Source organism: Capsicum annuum, chromosome 11, assembly GCF_002878395.1.
Source record: "Capsicum annuum cultivar UCD-10X-F1 chromosome 11, UCD10Xv1.1, whole genome shotgun sequence".
Classification (NCBI taxonomy): domain Eukaryota; kingdom Viridiplantae; phylum Streptophyta; class Magnoliopsida; order Solanales; family Solanaceae; genus Capsicum; species Capsicum annuum.
The window spans coordinates 8,801,277-8,818,170 of record NC_061121.1 but is presented as its reverse complement, the minus strand read 5'-3'; the positions used below and the strand labels follow the sequence as shown (position 1 = coordinate 8,818,170).

General features: G+C 38.2%; 1 protein-coding gene across 1 annotated transcript in view; it reads right to left on the bottom strand.

The window, feature by feature from the left end:
- LOC124888773 overlaps nt 1-1,740 on the bottom strand; it is a 13,507-nt gene extending 11,767 nt beyond the window's left edge. Inside the window, exon 1 of the mRNA XM_047400062.1 lies at nt 1,585-1,740. Within this exon, the coding sequence (XP_047256018.1) occupies nt 1,585-1,740 (156 nt within the window). The remainder of the gene's footprint in view (nt 1-1,584) is intronic.
- Between the last annotated feature and the right edge of the window lie 15,154 nt (nt 1,741-16,894).

The following is a 16,894-nucleotide window of genomic DNA, read 5'->3' as shown; positions in this document are numbered from 1 at the left end:
ATTTTAAAATACTTTTGCCAACAAATCTCTTTCCTTTTCACTTTTCTCTCGAACTCGCCATCGCCTTATGATGCCCATGAGGGTTTTCATCAATAAGACTCTCTCATTTTTATTTCTCTCAACTCCCCATCTACTTATGGTGTCCAAGAGTGTTTTCACTAGTAAGACTCTCTCATTTTTATTTCTTTCGACTCACCATCGCCTTATGGTGACCGCGAGGGTTTTCACCAATAGGACTCTCTCATTTTTTTTTATTTTTTTTCCTGATTTCTTATGTTGAGGAAGACAAGTAGTACCCTACAATGTATCATTATATCCATTGCATGCTTAGCTTTAACATTATCAAAAATTGATCTGAAGGAATTTATTTGGTTGTAACTTGGCTTTTGGATAAGGTTAGAAAAGGATGGAAAGAGGCTCAAATGTCACTTGAAATGGGGTGAGACTTATAACTTTGGGAATCGACTCAAACAAACATTAACTCATGCCCCAGTTTTTGTTAACTGGGTGACTCTAAAATCTTTATTTAGTTGGACCAAGCCCTGAATAGGGCAACCTACGTATCTCACTCCCAAGAGAGGAGAATCAGGTCGCACGTAGTTCCATCAGCTTGTTCTTTGTTTTGATTTGATTTTTTTTTCTTTTTTTTTGAACTCTTTCTTTTATTCTTATTTTCCTGACATTTATCTTTGATTCTATTTTGATTCCAAAAGAGGGATATGAAAGAAAAATAAAACTAAGCTCAAACGGGTAAATAAAGAATGACACAATGTTTGGATATAATAATAAAATGTCTTCATCATATCAATCTTCAAAAATGCAAGTACTAAACATGAAATAAAATTAACAAAGGATAAAATATCATACGTAATATCTTTTGACCGCATTAGCATTGATATCCATTTTTTCCATTTTGCCTTCAATATCTGTCAAATATAAGGCTCCATTGGGCAACACTTTCTTCACAATGAAAGGACCTTGCCAGTTTGGGGAGAAATTGACTTTCGCTTCAACCTGGTGAGGAAGAATACGCTTCAATACCAACTGACCAACTTTAAAATGCCTGGGTCGTACCTTTTTGTTATACGCTCGAGCCATTCTCTTTTGATATAATTGGCCATGACATACCTACGTTAGATTTTTTTCGTCAATCACACTCAATTGTTCCAGTCAGGTTTTGACCCACTCATCATCATCAATCTCTGCTTCCACAATGACTCAAAGAGAGGGAATTTCAAATTTTGCAGGGGTGACTGCTTCTGTCCCATACACCAATAAATATGGAGTTGCCTCTATTGAAGTGCAAATAGTAGTGTGATAACCTAGCAATGCAAACGACAACTTCTCATGCCATTGTCTAGACCCTTGTACCATTTTCCACAGTATCTTCTTGATATTCTTATCGGCGGCTTCTACAACGCCATTAGCTTTCAGATGATATGGAGTGGAATTTTGATGTGCAATCTTAAACTATTGACACACTTCTTGCATCAAATGACTATTGAGATTGGCAGAATTTTCTGTAATGATCATCTTAGGAATTCCAAACCTACAAATGATGTTGGCATGAACAAAATTTACTACCGCGTTCTTTGTCACTGACTTGAAAGTTACTACTTCTACCCATTCTGTGAAGTAATCAATGGCCACCAAAATGAATCTATGCCCATTTGACGCTTTCGGATCAATCGGCCCGATCACGTCCATCCCCCAAGCTACGAAAGGCCATGGAGCAGACATTGCGTGCATTCAGCGAGAGGAGAACGTATCAGATCACCGTGTACCTGACATTGATGACATTTCAAACAAAATAAATGGAATCCCTCTCCATAGTAAGCCAATAATAACCTACTCTGAGAATCTTCTTAGACAAGACATAACCGTTCATATGAGGCCCGCATACTCCGGAATGAATTTCAACTATGATTGCCGAAGCTTCTTTTGCATCAACATACCTCAAAAGTTCCAGATCCGGGGTTCTCTTGTATAAAATTCCCCCACTTAAGAAAAATCCACTAGCCAAACTCCTAATAGTCCTCTTTTGATCATTGGTGGCATGTGTTGGGTATTCTCCTGACTGGATGTACTACTTGATATCAAAGAACCAAGGTTCTCCATCGAGCTCTTCTTCAACTACATTACAATCAGCGTGTTGATCACGACTCTGTATATGCACTGGATTGATGTAGGCCTTATCAAGGTGTTGGAGCATTGAAGACAAAGTGGCCAAAGTATCAGCAATCTCATTGCAAATTCTTGGAATATGCCTAAACTTTACAGACACAAATCGTTGACATAGATCCTTCAAGTATTGTCGATACGGTAGTAGCTTTAAATTTCGTGTCTCCCAATCACCTTGAATATGATGGACGAGCAAATCTGAATCCCCCAACACTAATAGTTCCTGGACTTCCATATCAACAGCTAGCCTTAAACCTAGAATGAAAGCTTCATATATCGCCATGTTATTGGTACAATAAAATTGAAGTTGCGCTGTTATCGAGAAATGTTGCCCCAATTTAGAGATAAGAACCGCACCTATTCCGACTTCTTTCATGTTGGCAGCTCCATCGAAGAACAACTTCAAACCTGGATTAACATCTTTAACGATTTCATCGACACACAATACTTCTTCATCAGGAAAATATGTCTTTAATGGCTCATACTTTTCATCAATGGGATTCTCAACAAGATGATTTGCCAAGGCTTGGGCTTTTATATCGGTTCGAGTCACATATACAATGTCAAACTCGGTAAGCAATATTTTCCACTTTGCCAATCGACCTGTCGGCATAGGCTTCTGAAAGATATACTTCAAAAGATCCATGCGGGAGATGAGATAAGTAGTGTAGGATAAGAGATAATGTTTCAACTTCTGTGCTACCCAAGTTAGGGCATAACACGTCCTTTTAAGAAGAGTGTACCTGGCCTTATATGTTGTGAACTTTTTGCTAAGATAATAAATAGCCTGCTCCTTTTTGCCCGTGACATCATGTTGACCTAGGACACAACCGAAAGAATTATCCATGATCGATAAATATAAGATCAAAGGCCTACCAAGCTCCGGTGGGACCAGGAATGGCGAATTTGACAGATACCTTTTGATTTTTTTGAATGCTTCCTGACATTCTTCAGTCCACTCTACCACAACACTCTTTTTCAGCAACTTAAAAATGGGATCACAAGTGGTTGTGAGTTGACCAATAAAACTACTGATGTAGTTCAGTCTACCAAGCAAACTCATTACCTCTGTCCTATTCTTGGGCGGGAGAAAATCTTGAATGGCTTTAATTTTTGAGGGATCCAATTCAATTCCTCTACAACTGACTACAAACTCCAACAACTTTCTAGAAGAAACTACAAACACATATTTTACCGGCTTGAGCTTGAGATTATACCTGCGAAGCCTGTCAAAGAACTTTCTTAAATCTTTAACATGGCCAGCCTGACTTTTTGAGTTAATAATCACATCATCTATAAAGACCTCAATCTCCTTATGCATCATATTATGAAACATAGTGGTCATGGCTCTCATGTATGTTGCTCCGGTATTTGTCAAACCAAATGGCATCACTCGATAGCAATAAGTCCCCCATGGTGTGATAAAAGATGTCTTTTCCGCATCTTCATCATCCATAATAATTTAGTGGTATCCGTCATAGCAATCCACAAAAGAAGCAAACTCGTGTTTAGCACAATTGTCCAGCAAAATATGGATATTGGGCAACGAAAAATCATCCTTCGAACTTGCTCTACTCAAATCACAGTAATCAACACATACTCAAATTTTGCTATCTTTTTTTGGGACAGGAACAACATTGGATAACCACGTAGGATAACGAGCCACTCGAATGACTTTGGCTTTAAGTTGTTTCATGATTTCCTCTTTGATTTTGATACTTACATCAGTTTTAAACTTCCTCACTTCTGTTTCACAGGGGGGAATATAGGATCAGTTGGCAATTTATGAGCTACTAATTCAATGCTTAAACTAGGCATATCATCATAAGACCATGCAAAAACATCCTTATAATTAATTAATACTTGAATCATTCCATCTTTTAGCTGCAGCAAAGCATGTACACTGATTTTAGTTTCCCTAACATCTTCTTGATTCCCTAGATTGATTGGCTCAGTTTCATTCAAATTAGGATTCAGCTTGTCTTCAAACTGTTCCAACTCTTTGCTTATTTCTTCTAGTGCCCCTTCTTCATTATGTTCCCCCTCTTATTTCATTATATCTTGATTAGTTTGGATTTTAAGATTAGGCTGAAAATTCCGCATGCATGTCATGTCATTAGAATCAGCATAAAGAGAACTATATAAAGAAAAAGACAAAAACGAAATATATTAGACACGAAACAAAAGGGACATTGCATTTTATTAAAGGAAGGATAGGAGGGTTTAAACATAAATGCCAACATAACCAAAATAAACTAAAATTCGAATTACACCCCTGAAATAACTCGGATAAACAGAAAGAAAAACAAAATAAACTACTAAAACTCTCTCCTGACGGGGAGAGGAGTGACTTCCTAATTATTGAGCCGAATAGCTGGACCTATAAATTGTACGTCTGCCTTACTGTTACCTTCTCCTGCTTCAACCATGTTAACTTCGATCAATAGGTTTTGGAAGTCATCAACCAATTCAGCTTTAAACTCTATAGGTGCCACGACACTGCCCTTGATAAATGACTTACTAAGTAGGGTCACTGCGCAAGGGAGTGACTATATTTCCTTTTTCTTTCCCTTGGCCTTCTTCAGATCTTTAGCCGTAGGTTCAAATCCCAAACCAAAAGTGCCCGTTCTCATTCGGACATATGGGTTGAACCATACCATGCAGAGACAATCCCAAACCCCTTCCTGGATCGAATCCATATTTTAACATTTCATTTATCATCATGATAGAAGCGGGAGACAATTGTGGCCCTAGAATAACCTGCCCTTCAACGATACAAATCACCGACACTGTATCAAAAGTTTCATAAACAAATGTCTCCTCTACATTGTTTGATTCAATAAGGAACAAGGGAGAATCTTCGTAGGCGAACAAATCCCCTTAAACATGAATAACCACTTCTTGCCTGTCATGCTCAAACTTGATTATTTGGTGTAAGGTAGATGCAATCGCCTTGTCCTTGTAGATCCACGGTCTTTCCAATAACAGATTGTAAGAGAAGTCTATATTCAATAATTGAAACTCTATGGTAAACTCAACAGGCCCTATAATCAACATTAGTTCTATTTCGTCAATGGAGTTTGATTTTGCACCATCGAAAGCCCTGACATATACATTGTTGGGCCTGATCCTCTCAACATCAATATTCAACTTTTGCAAAGTAGAAATAGGGCAGATATTTGCACCTGAAACTCCGTCAATCATGACATGAGTGACGTAAAAATCTTTGTATTTTACTGTAATGTAAAGACCCCGGTTATGCCCTGTACCTTCAACAGGCAATTCATTGTTAGAGAAGCTAATCCGATTGACCTCAATGATTTTTCCAACTATTTTCCCAAGCTGATTTACTGCAATCTCCCTAGGAGCATATGCTTCATTTAATACCTTCAATATAATATTACTATGTTCCTTGAAATGAAACAACAAAGATAAAAGGGAAATATGTGCAGGGGTTTTCTTCAACTGATCTATTATTGAATACTTTGGCAACTTTATCTTTTTCAAAAATTCCTCGGCTTCTTCTTCGGTGACAGGCTTTTTGATAGATGAAGGTCCACTCACAATTGGCTTGGACTTCCTTAAACTTTCAGGCATGAAGCATCTTCCTGATCGAGTCAAACCCCTACCTCATCTACATCTTCCACTACTTCCTTCCCCTGATAGGTCATCATAGTCCGCTTATAGTTCCAAGGAACCTTTTTCGTATCAACTATCGAAGGTTGGGTCACCGGTTTGAGGACAATAGGCGCTGCAAGTGCTCATTTCACCATCAAGATAGGCTTACCCGGAGCTCCTACCACTGTTAACTTAGGTTTATCATGACTTAAACCAGCGGTTGCTCCGACTCCTTTCACCGTGATCACGAGTCTCTTTGCACTTTCTTTGAATTTATATTCTCTCATTCCTTCCTGGCTTAATGACATTGCTTTCAACGAATCAGCTACATTCACCGATTTTTCCTCATTAGTCTGTATCTTGACAATGGGCTTATAAAACCTTGACGACTCTTTCCCATTATATATTAATTCTAACATATCGGTTTTAGCATGGGTTGGCAGTGGATTCTGGTTACTGTTTGGAACCTCTGGGGCCTAGACCAGCATCTGATTTATGTCAATTAAATCTTGGACAGCTCTCTTTAAATGCCAGCATTTCTTGATATCATAGCCTAGTATATCAGAACAGTACGCACACCTTAAAGAATAATCGAGATTCCTTGAAGGTGGATTTGTAAGCCTTCCTTGAATTGAGCTTAAGACCTTCATCTTTATCAACCTATCAAACAAGATAACATATCACTCCCCAAGAGGTGTGAACTGATTTTTGACCGCCTTCTCTTTCTTGTACTTGGGCCTGGGTTGAAAACCGGGTTTGGAGGGGTTTTGGTAATTTGGTGGAGTTGATAGACGATTTTGTGGAGCTTGCACGCGCCATTTTGGGTAAGAAGGGTTTGGGCATATGGCTGCACGCTATATACTGGGTATGGGAGTGGTGGACTGGAATATAATGGGTTTTATGGAGGGTAGTAATGGTGGGGAGAAATATATGGAGCTTGGGCGTAGACTTGGGCTTGGGATTGGGGATAAGGGCGAGACGGTCTTTTGGGATAGTAATAGGTTTCAGCTACAACGGTTGCCACATCCTCTTTCTTCTTTTTACCTCCAAATGCGCCAGATCCACCTTGAATTGCTTGTGTGGTGGATTCAATGCGACAAAACTCATTATTCGACCGGTCTTGATTTTGTCCTCAATCATCTTTCCCATTTTGAGGACTTCAATAAAAGACTTGCCCATTGCTAGAAGTAAATATTGAAAATAGGTTTTATCCTGTGCCAGAATTAAGACCTCTACCAGCTTACTCTCCTTCATTAGAGGCTTTACCCTGGCATCCTGTTCACGCCACCTTATCGTGTATTCCTTAAAGCCTTCAGTGCTTTTATTCTTCATGTTGACCAAGGATTTTTCATCAGGAATCAAGTCGACATTATACTGAAAATGTTGCACAAACTCAAAAGCTAAGTCATCCCAGCTATTCCACTTTTCAATATCTTGATCGACAAACTATTCTGAAGCCAGATCGGAAAGACTCTCCCCAAAAAAAGCCATAAGAAACTCTTCCCTTCCCTCTGCAACCCTCAATTGGTTGCAATAATATCTCAAGTATGCCACGGGATCACCATGCCCAGCATACTTCTCGAACTTGGGCATTTTAAAACCGAGGGGAAGGTTGACGTCTAGGAACATGCAAAGATATTTATAGGAAACACTCTTATAACCTCTGATTCCCTGCAAATTCCTCATCGCCTGTTCCAAAATTTTCAATTTCCGTGCTATGACCTCCTGTTCCTCTTTTGCGACAGGTTTCTCCATATCAAATAGAAATGGAGTTGGCTAAGTGTACCCATACGGTTTATTTATTCTCAAAGTAGGCTCCGGGGCATAATGCTGACTATCTAAAACCTTTAATACTGGCTCACTAGCAGACTGAGAAAGCACCGTTGTCAGATGCACAACATAGGTGGGAGCTTCAGGTGGTGGCGGAGCCACAAAAACAGGCGCTGCCGGTGGCTCCGGCTGAGTCACGGGCCTTGGTTGAGAAATTTCCAGGGCACACTAGAAGTGCCATTGCCGTGGAGTGAATCCTGGTGCATGCTCCAGTGACTCAATGGGAACAGAGAATTGCGCCTGAGAGAGAGGTGGGAAATTGGGATATTCCCAAGATCTTCAGGGAGTGGAGGAGGAGGCATGCCACTAGCCCATGCTCGGTGCAGATCTAGTAATTGTTGTCTAAGTCTCAATACCTCATCATTGCGTTCTGAACTTCCTTCCCTGGGATCCCGATCTGGATCCATGAGTGAATTTTCAATCTCCCTACTAGCCATGGCAAGCTTCACTTTTGATCTAGTGAAGTATGGGTGACTAGCCAGAGTTCTGTAAACCAACCACTTATCTGAAAGAACATGCTCATCAAAGACAAAACCCGTTAGGATTAGGTCACACAACAAGCATGGGAATCACATTTGTAAAATTGTTCTAGATTCATGCATATTTCTACCAACCTTTGAGGGTAGCAAGGTCATTTTAACATCATCCTGATCTTTTCCCTACACCCATTTGCTTCTTTACTCTAATCACACCTCTCTCGCATCAGTCCCTTTTTTATCCTTTTTTCCCTTCTCTCATTATTTTTATTTCTTTTCCTCTCTCACTGTCTCTCTTTTTATCATTCTTTATGGCTTTTGTTTTTCCTTAAAAATAAAAGAAAAATAATGAAAAAAGAACAAGAAATAAAATGATTAGATCGAACCCAAAAGTGGGTTGCCTACGTATTATGTTGTACATGAATCAGATCTTGCGTAGTTCGGGCGGCGCATACATAAATATCATAAAGTTGAAGATTTTTTTTTTTTGAAATAAACAAAAGAAAGAACAATGCAACGTCACAACATTTCATAAAAGAGACAACTAAAACAAACTTCGAATTTAAGACAACTTTCAAACTAAACAATGAAAGCTAAATAACACTCTAGACCCACAGGACAACATATGTACTCCTCCTATTAAAGACTCCAAAGTTAAAGAAAACTTTACACCGACTTAACAAAGACACAATACTATAAATAGCAGAAAAGTAAAGGACTCAAACTAAACAAAAGATAGGAAATGCTCCTTCAGACTGGTGCTCTACGTGATGACCCTAGCTGAGATGGACCTGCCTGTGAAGTTCTCTTTCTCCCATTCAAACTATGTAGCATATCTTGTAAGGACCTTTTGATATTTGGAAAGATGCCTCTAGCACGTATTCCTGCCTCATGAGGAGTACACTTGAAAAGATTATTCTGACACCCCTCCACAGTTTTTAGCAAACCTAATAATTGAACTCTTAGTGTCTCCGCTTTGGCCCCCGTACCTTCATCCTGATGGTTGTCAATTATGCATTCTTCCTGTATTCTCCCTCTAAGCTGTGCTGGTAATGGTTGGCTGATACCCCGAGGGATAGATTGAAGCCAAACCCCATATCCCTAAGTGTACCCTGGATTATCCAAACTTTTTTTGAGAGTGTCCACACCTAGCTTTGTGGCATGCTTCCAGAATTGCTCATATTTGCTCTCACCTAAGGCTTGGTCCTTGAAGTACTCAACATCCTTTAGAAGATCCACTACTGGTGGCACGTCTTGCGGCCTACTCAACTGGCTCGTTACCCTAGAAGGACTGTATGGTCTAGTGCAATTGAGCCCTAACATAACTAGAAGGAGCTGCATCTGACAACCAAACAAGATTATCTTTGGTCGAAACCACAGATAAGTCAACAAAATGTTATCCTCGGTTCTTGACTCAAGAAATTCAATCCAAGCGTCGACTCCCACGGGTAGCAAGAATTTATCCAAACACAACCTGAGGTCCATGGCTTTCACTCGATTGGGAATACAACGATCAACCACGTCTGGTCTAACTAAAGAAGGTATATGCAAATGCTCCATCATCCACAACTGCAATATCAGGTTACTGCCCTAAAAAAATCTCATTCCCTCCTTCACTTCGGTTAAAGCCTTATATATCTCTGTTAAGATCATGGGTATGATAGTGAACTTGTCTTTTTGATTAGTGACTTTGTCCTTTTGATTAGCGACCTTGTCCTTTTGATCCTTACAAAATAGAGCCATCACCACAGATTGCAAACGTGTATTAATATGCCTTTCTTCTAGCGGAAAGACTAGAGTGCCTAACAGAGCGAGGGTGAAGACTTCAAGACATTTTCTTTCCTACTTCTGCTTAGTCATATAAAATTCATCCCAAAAGTGGTCAAAACCTTCCAAGGACCCAAATCTAGCGAATAGAAAGTCTAAGGAAATCCATGATTGATTCAGACAACCCAAATGTCCGTTATTACTCTTTAAAACGCATCTTTGTAGAAACCTATTGCCCGAGTGATTCCGAGCTCGGATCATACTTTTGTCAATATAAGGCAAATGAAGTAGACTAGATAATTCTACCAAAGTAGGCGTCATTTCACACTTTCCGAACCTAAACACCAAATTACTAGGATCCCAAAAGGTCAACACAACATCTATTAGATCTGGATGGGGTAGGACGTGCAGAAGTTCCGTAAGATCACCTAATATCTTAATTAGCTCTTGCTGGTCAGCGTAGTTGAACGTGCCCCACCACTTGATTAACTTTTTGGGCACTTTGGAAACCATCAAGACTCTAGAACCTATAGGCTTCATCCTGTGATAACAAGCCAAACTTACAATTCAAAATTCAAAACAAGACAAGGAACTCCCGACCCTCGGTATTTTATCTTAGAAAAATATCGTGTGACATGGAGGGACAGACTGACCGAATGAAATCAGCCTACTTGGCAAGAATCAATTGACAACACTAGATTACGAGGAAGACCCAAGCTAAGACTAAGACAAAGGCTAAAAATAAAGATTACCGGACCCACCGAGGGTTGCCTACGTATCCCGCCCCAAGGGAAGGGAATCAGGTACGTGTAGTTCGTCCATATTAGATAATTAAGAACTAAAACAAACTAAGGCTTGACCTGAGAGCCGGGATTACAGACGGATGATGAAAATAAAATCTTTTTGGGTTTTTAATAGACACTTTACATAAAATGACACCACTATGAAATTAAAATCTTTTTGGTGTTTTCGTACAATTTTTTTTTTTTTTGGATTGTGAAAAAAAAAAGCCATAAAGAACTCTAAAAACTATGACACTCTTTTTTTCTTTATTCATTACCCACACACCTTACTTCTAACACATGTTTTTCCCGAATTAGTCCGTCAAATAACCACGTTACCCTCAAAGATGCAACGTTTAGCACGTTGGGATGCTTTAGAGGTGAGTCTCCAATGAAGGACCAAGTGGGCCCCGCTAAGTCTCAACATGATGCACATAAGCATGACCTGAAGGCTGACCTACGCTGGGGTTCACTAACAAGGCTGTTCGGGGGAGCATATGGTCGATAGTGGCTGGGACAGCTTTTCACCTACTCTATACAACCCAATGGATCCCCCATCCTAAAATAAGGGTGACTCAACTATAGTTCGTGTACACACGTGTACTACAGACTTGTTGCAAAAAGAATGACTCGGGTTATGCACATTATGCCAGATATAAAGTGGTAACACAGAAAATAAAAATTGTAAACAAAGAGCACGTAGGCACTCACCAATTATAAACAATAACACAAAACAACACAAACAAAAATGTCTATACACCTATAATGCCAATTTAAGTCGATACAACTCCAGAATAAGCTCAAATTCTGAAAAGGTTCCCCAGCAGAGTCGCCAGAACTGTCACACCCCTTTTTTACCACAAAAAAGATTATATTTAAGGTTCGAAAGGGTTTTTATTGAGTGACAAAAGAAAAAATTTGTTTCAAAAAAGGACTATTTACATTTTTTTTTAATTCAGAGTCGCCACGTGACATAATCCGGTGTGCCAAGTCACCTTTAAAAGATCCTTTTCAAAATAATTTTGACTCTTTAAAACTGATTTGTGAACAAAGATTCTGACTAAGGAATTCTATTGACCGAGGGGAAGGTGTTAGGCAACCCTCGGTCCCGTGGTTTGACCACGGTCGCTTGGTAGAGTGTATCAACTATTTTGGCAATACGAATGTATAAACCACACAAAACAAGCAAAACAATCAATCAGGCAAACAAGACAAAACAATCCAAAATTTAGTGTCCAGTCCAATTATACAGTCCCGAAAAATAAAAAATGCGAAAATATAAACCTATTCTATTCTAAACTAATCCTAAACTACTCCTGAACTGAACTCCACCCGATGTTCCGGGCCTTGACCATGCACCGTCTTCAAATACATGATACTTCGGGGCATTCCCCGGTGAATAAATATAATTCCTTCGGGGCATTCCCCGACAAATGAAAACAATTTCAATTTCATGATGTAAACTAGAAAAGCATTCAACACATTTAGCATTCCATGCATTCAGTCAAACAATGAAGAACACTTATTCCTAAATTGATGCCTACCCGAACCTATATTTGCCTATCCATTTCAATATGTCATAATTCTATCACGTTCCCACAGTATTCATGCTTACTCCAGATTAAGCAAACAATAATGAACCCAAATTAATCTTAGTTCTATTTTTATAACTACTTGATTCCACCTAAATTCCTTTATGCCAAAACAAATTCAAATCATCTTCGACCAAACCATTAATCAAGTTCAATATAAAAGTCAGTGAATCAAACCACACCAATTATGAGGATTCACGCACATTCAAAACACCATGAAACCACATCGTCAACTACAAAAAACATAAGAAAAGGATAGAGTTAAGAATGGGACCTCAAGAGATTCTGATTCTGATTGATAATAACGAATGAAAGAAGCAGAAACCCAAACTCACAGATGAAGAATAAACCTCAAAAACAGCTGATCCAACTCAGGGTCAAACACCCGTAACCCGAGCCGATCCAAATTCTAAACCAGTCAGGAACGAACAAAATATTCGAAATAGAAATTGCAATGAAAAAAACCTAGAATCAAACGCGAGACCCTCGAAATCCAAACCGAATAGGAAATCCGTTGAGAAGACAGGGCCAAGAAGACCCAAATTGCTAAGAAAACACAAAAGAGCAAACCTACGACTGGAGCTTCGGCGATGGAAAACGACGGCACATGTCTGATTTAGCCGACTTTACTGTTTTGCTTCAAGAAGAAATCACGTAAACAAATAAATTGGGAAGGGGTTTGAAGCGGCGTATGCGTAAAAAATGGTGACAAGAGTGTGAACGATGATATGGGTCTTCTTATGAGAGTGAGTGTGTGCTCAATTTCGTGTCCAAGATAAAAGATTTAGTGCATGGGTGCTTGAGGAAAAAAATGGAGGCCATGGATGTCCTCTACTTTTTTTTCCTTTTTCTGAAAATAATGGAAAGTCCCCCTCTGTATGTATTAGTGTAGGTATATAAAGAAAAAGGGAAACATTCCCATCTCTCCCCAATCACGTGGGCCCCTTTGTTATATATAATGGAAAAAGAATGAGTACCTCTCTTCCTGGAAGGTTCCTCTTATATTTATTTTTAGTTTATGTTTCTTTCTTTGTGGACAAGAAAAAGGAAAGAGGGGGTGGAGGGTCACGTGGAGGGTAGGGTAGGTGAGGGTAGGGGTATGGGGTAGGGTAGGTTGTTAGCATGAGGTGTAAAGTTGGTTAGGGGTTTGTTTAAAGTTGTTATGTTTTATATTTTGTGAGAGTATAATACATGGATGAGGGTACACGGTAGGATAAAGTAAAATTGGGTAAAAAATATTATCGGGGAGGGACGAAATTAGGTGTCTACATTGCTAATCCAGTTTACCGCGAAAGAACAAAATATATTGAGATAGACTTTCACTTCATCAGATAAAGGCTAAAACAACGGCTGATTAATATGAATTATACCTACACAGGAGCAGCTTGCAGATGTGTTAACTAAAGGCTTGTCTAGATATCAACATGAGTATCTTTTGTCCAAGATTAGAGCTCTAAACATCTTTATACCTCCTAGCTTGAAGGGAGTGTTAAGATACTCAACTAACAAGTGTAGTCAGTTAGCAGTCAGAGACTTAAAAGTGAGCCACAAGTAGTTGAGTTAGTTATAACTAACTCAACACATACTCTATATAAAGCACCATATCAAGCATTGTAAGATTGATTATTTCATTCAATATCACTACTATGATTCTTCGTCTCTATTTTCCTTCCTTTAATTCTCAAGTTTCATTGTTTACTTCCATCATGATTACCTTCATAAGGAAATTGATTCAACCTGATATTAGCCTTGATGATCAACCTCTTGAGTTTAGAACCATTGATGTTAATATGATGTACGCCCGAGCACCCATTCAATAATAACTTTATAAGAAGGGAAAACTGGAAATAAATCTTTCAAAACAACCACTTGTGAAGTCTACACCATAAAACAATAATTGACACATATTACGAAAGCCCTTAAACTCTAATGTTAGCGAAACCGCAACAACTTTCTGGAGCTTAAAGATTGTCAAGTTGCAGCAAGAGAAGAAATGAGGAGGTAACTTATAACTATGCATAATGGCCTTATCAAATATCAAGGTTAATTTCTTGATATTCCTTGAAGACAAATATAATATCCATTTGCTCACATAAGGAGTAAACTCAGTCAAATCATCATAAGGAACGCATACTTTAAATTTGTCTAATCCACCAGGATGAAGTAGAAGAGACTTGGTGATAATTTCATCAAATTGAAAAAATTTGTGTGCGTGAACATCACCACTTTTTCCCCTCATGATGAATTTTTCAATTTCTTCACAAAACATGTCATCAAATACTAACCGTCGCACATTTAAGTAGTAAAATTTCAATTTTTATCTAGAACACTGGTTCTTATAGCATCACGTATAGATAATTTTCCCAAAATGCAAGCAATCAGATCACTTGGCAAGTTGCTTATTCTATCTTCATTAACACCTTTTCGAGACATATTTCCCTGAGAATGAAAATATTGAAATACAACCTTATTCTTCATCTATGAATTCTTCCCCTTTGAGGAATAATGAACAGACAAAGAAAAAGAAGACCTTGACTTCGATATCTACGAGGAGAAAGTTAAAGGGCCACAAGTCTCGGGTCGAAGAATGGGCCAAAATGTTAGACTAAATGAAACTTAGAATAGAAGCTTCTCTTTATTTTTAGCATAGAAAAGAAGTTTCTTATTTTTTAATTTTCATTGATTAGCTTAGAAGAGAAGATTTTTTAGCTTGTATAAATAAATGTAATTGACAAGAAATATACAACAAGAAGAATTTTTTTTCCAAATACTGGTTTTATTTCTTTCATGGTATCAGAGCAATGATCTTCAACCCTAATAATCTTTCATGGCTACTGAGGCAACCACCACTGCTCTCCCTACTGCTGCACTTCTTCCAGCAGTAGATATCAATCATCCATACGACCTCCATGCTTCTGATTCACCGGTCATGACATTGGTTAACAACTCTTTTGATGGAAAGGGTTATCAAGGCTAGAAGAGATCCATTTACATAACCTTTTCTGCTAAAAACAAATTGGGCTTCATAACTGGAAATGTTTCTACTCCTTCATCAGACTCACCAGATCTACCTCAATTGAATAGATGCAATGATATGGTAACTTCTTGGCTCTTGAATTCCCTGTTAAAGAAAATAGCAGATAGTGTCATTTACTCACGTACTGCTAAGAAACTTTGGAAAAACTTGGAACATAGATTTGGAAAAATAGATGGAGCAAAATTATTTCATCTTTAGAAAGAACTGTGTAGGTTGACATAAGGAAATAGTAGTGTTGCAGCTTACTTCACCATACTTGAGAGGCTATGGGATGAGCTTGACTCTTAATTCTAATATCAAGTGCACCTATATGTGTAGTTGTGAGGGCAAACAAAAATTGAAAAAATCATTGGAAGGTGAGATACTTATAGTGTTTCTCATGGGTCTTAATGACACCTACGCTTAGGCTGGGGGGAATATCTTAATGTTTAACCCTCTACCACATCTCAACCATGCTTATTCACTGATCTTGCAAGATAAGAATTAGAGAGAAACTTACATGAGTCCTCTTATTTCCACAGATGCTTCATCTTTCATTGTTGGGAAATTCAATTAGTTCAAAGGGAGACAGGTTCAAAGATTTACCACTCAACCTCCAAGAGCACACCTATATACCAAATAAGAATCTATACAAAGGTTCCAGAAACAGCATCAAGGATTTAAAGAAAAAAGGAAAAAATATAACCCTAATGTTAAATATGATTATTATGGAAAAACTATAAATATGGAGATGGATTGTTATAGACTCATACGTTTTCCTGAAGATTTTCAGTTCACAAATGATAAGAAGAATCAGGGACAGATGGTCAGTCATGATAAAGGCTTCCAAGGACAAATCAAAGGAAATAATGCTATGTTAATGGAGGTAATGGAAGGGAGAACCATAAATCAGTCATATTATATCAACACAAATCAAAGCTATAACAAGGAACAATATAACTAATTTGTTCAGATGTTCAAGCAAATGAAAATGAAGGAAGCATCACAAAGAAGTACAGGTTCTGAAATCAACAGCAATGCAGTGGCTGGTACTATATTTAAGTATATAGATTCTTGTTTTTCAGTTCTTAATTCTAAATCCTAGATCATAGATTCAGGCGCCTCTGAACACATATGCTTTAATCCCAAATCCTTCCTTTTCATGTCCCCTCTTAAGTTCCCTTTGACTATTAATCTTCCTAATTTTCAAACTATTAAGGTCACACATACAAGAACTGTACTCATTTTTTCAAATCTCAGCCTAAGGAATGTGTTATATGTCCCAAATTTTAAATACAATCTGTTGTTTGTTAATAGATTCTGCATTCAATTTGTATATTTATTATTTTTCATCTCTCATTCCTGTATGCTGCAGGACTCTTCACTGAAGAGGGGTCAAGTTTTTGGTGAAGCTAAAGATGGTCTATACATGCTCCAGCCCAATCCTAAGTAGCTTAGTCTAAGATTTAGCTCAAAATTTACCCCTAGTTCTTTAAATTCCTTATTTCCTAAGGCAGTTCCTAAGAATTCTATTTCTGTATGTAGTAATGCAACTTCTGATGTTAAGTTATAGCATATTAGAATGGGGAATTTACCCTTCTCATCAATGAAGAGTATTAATTTCATATCATT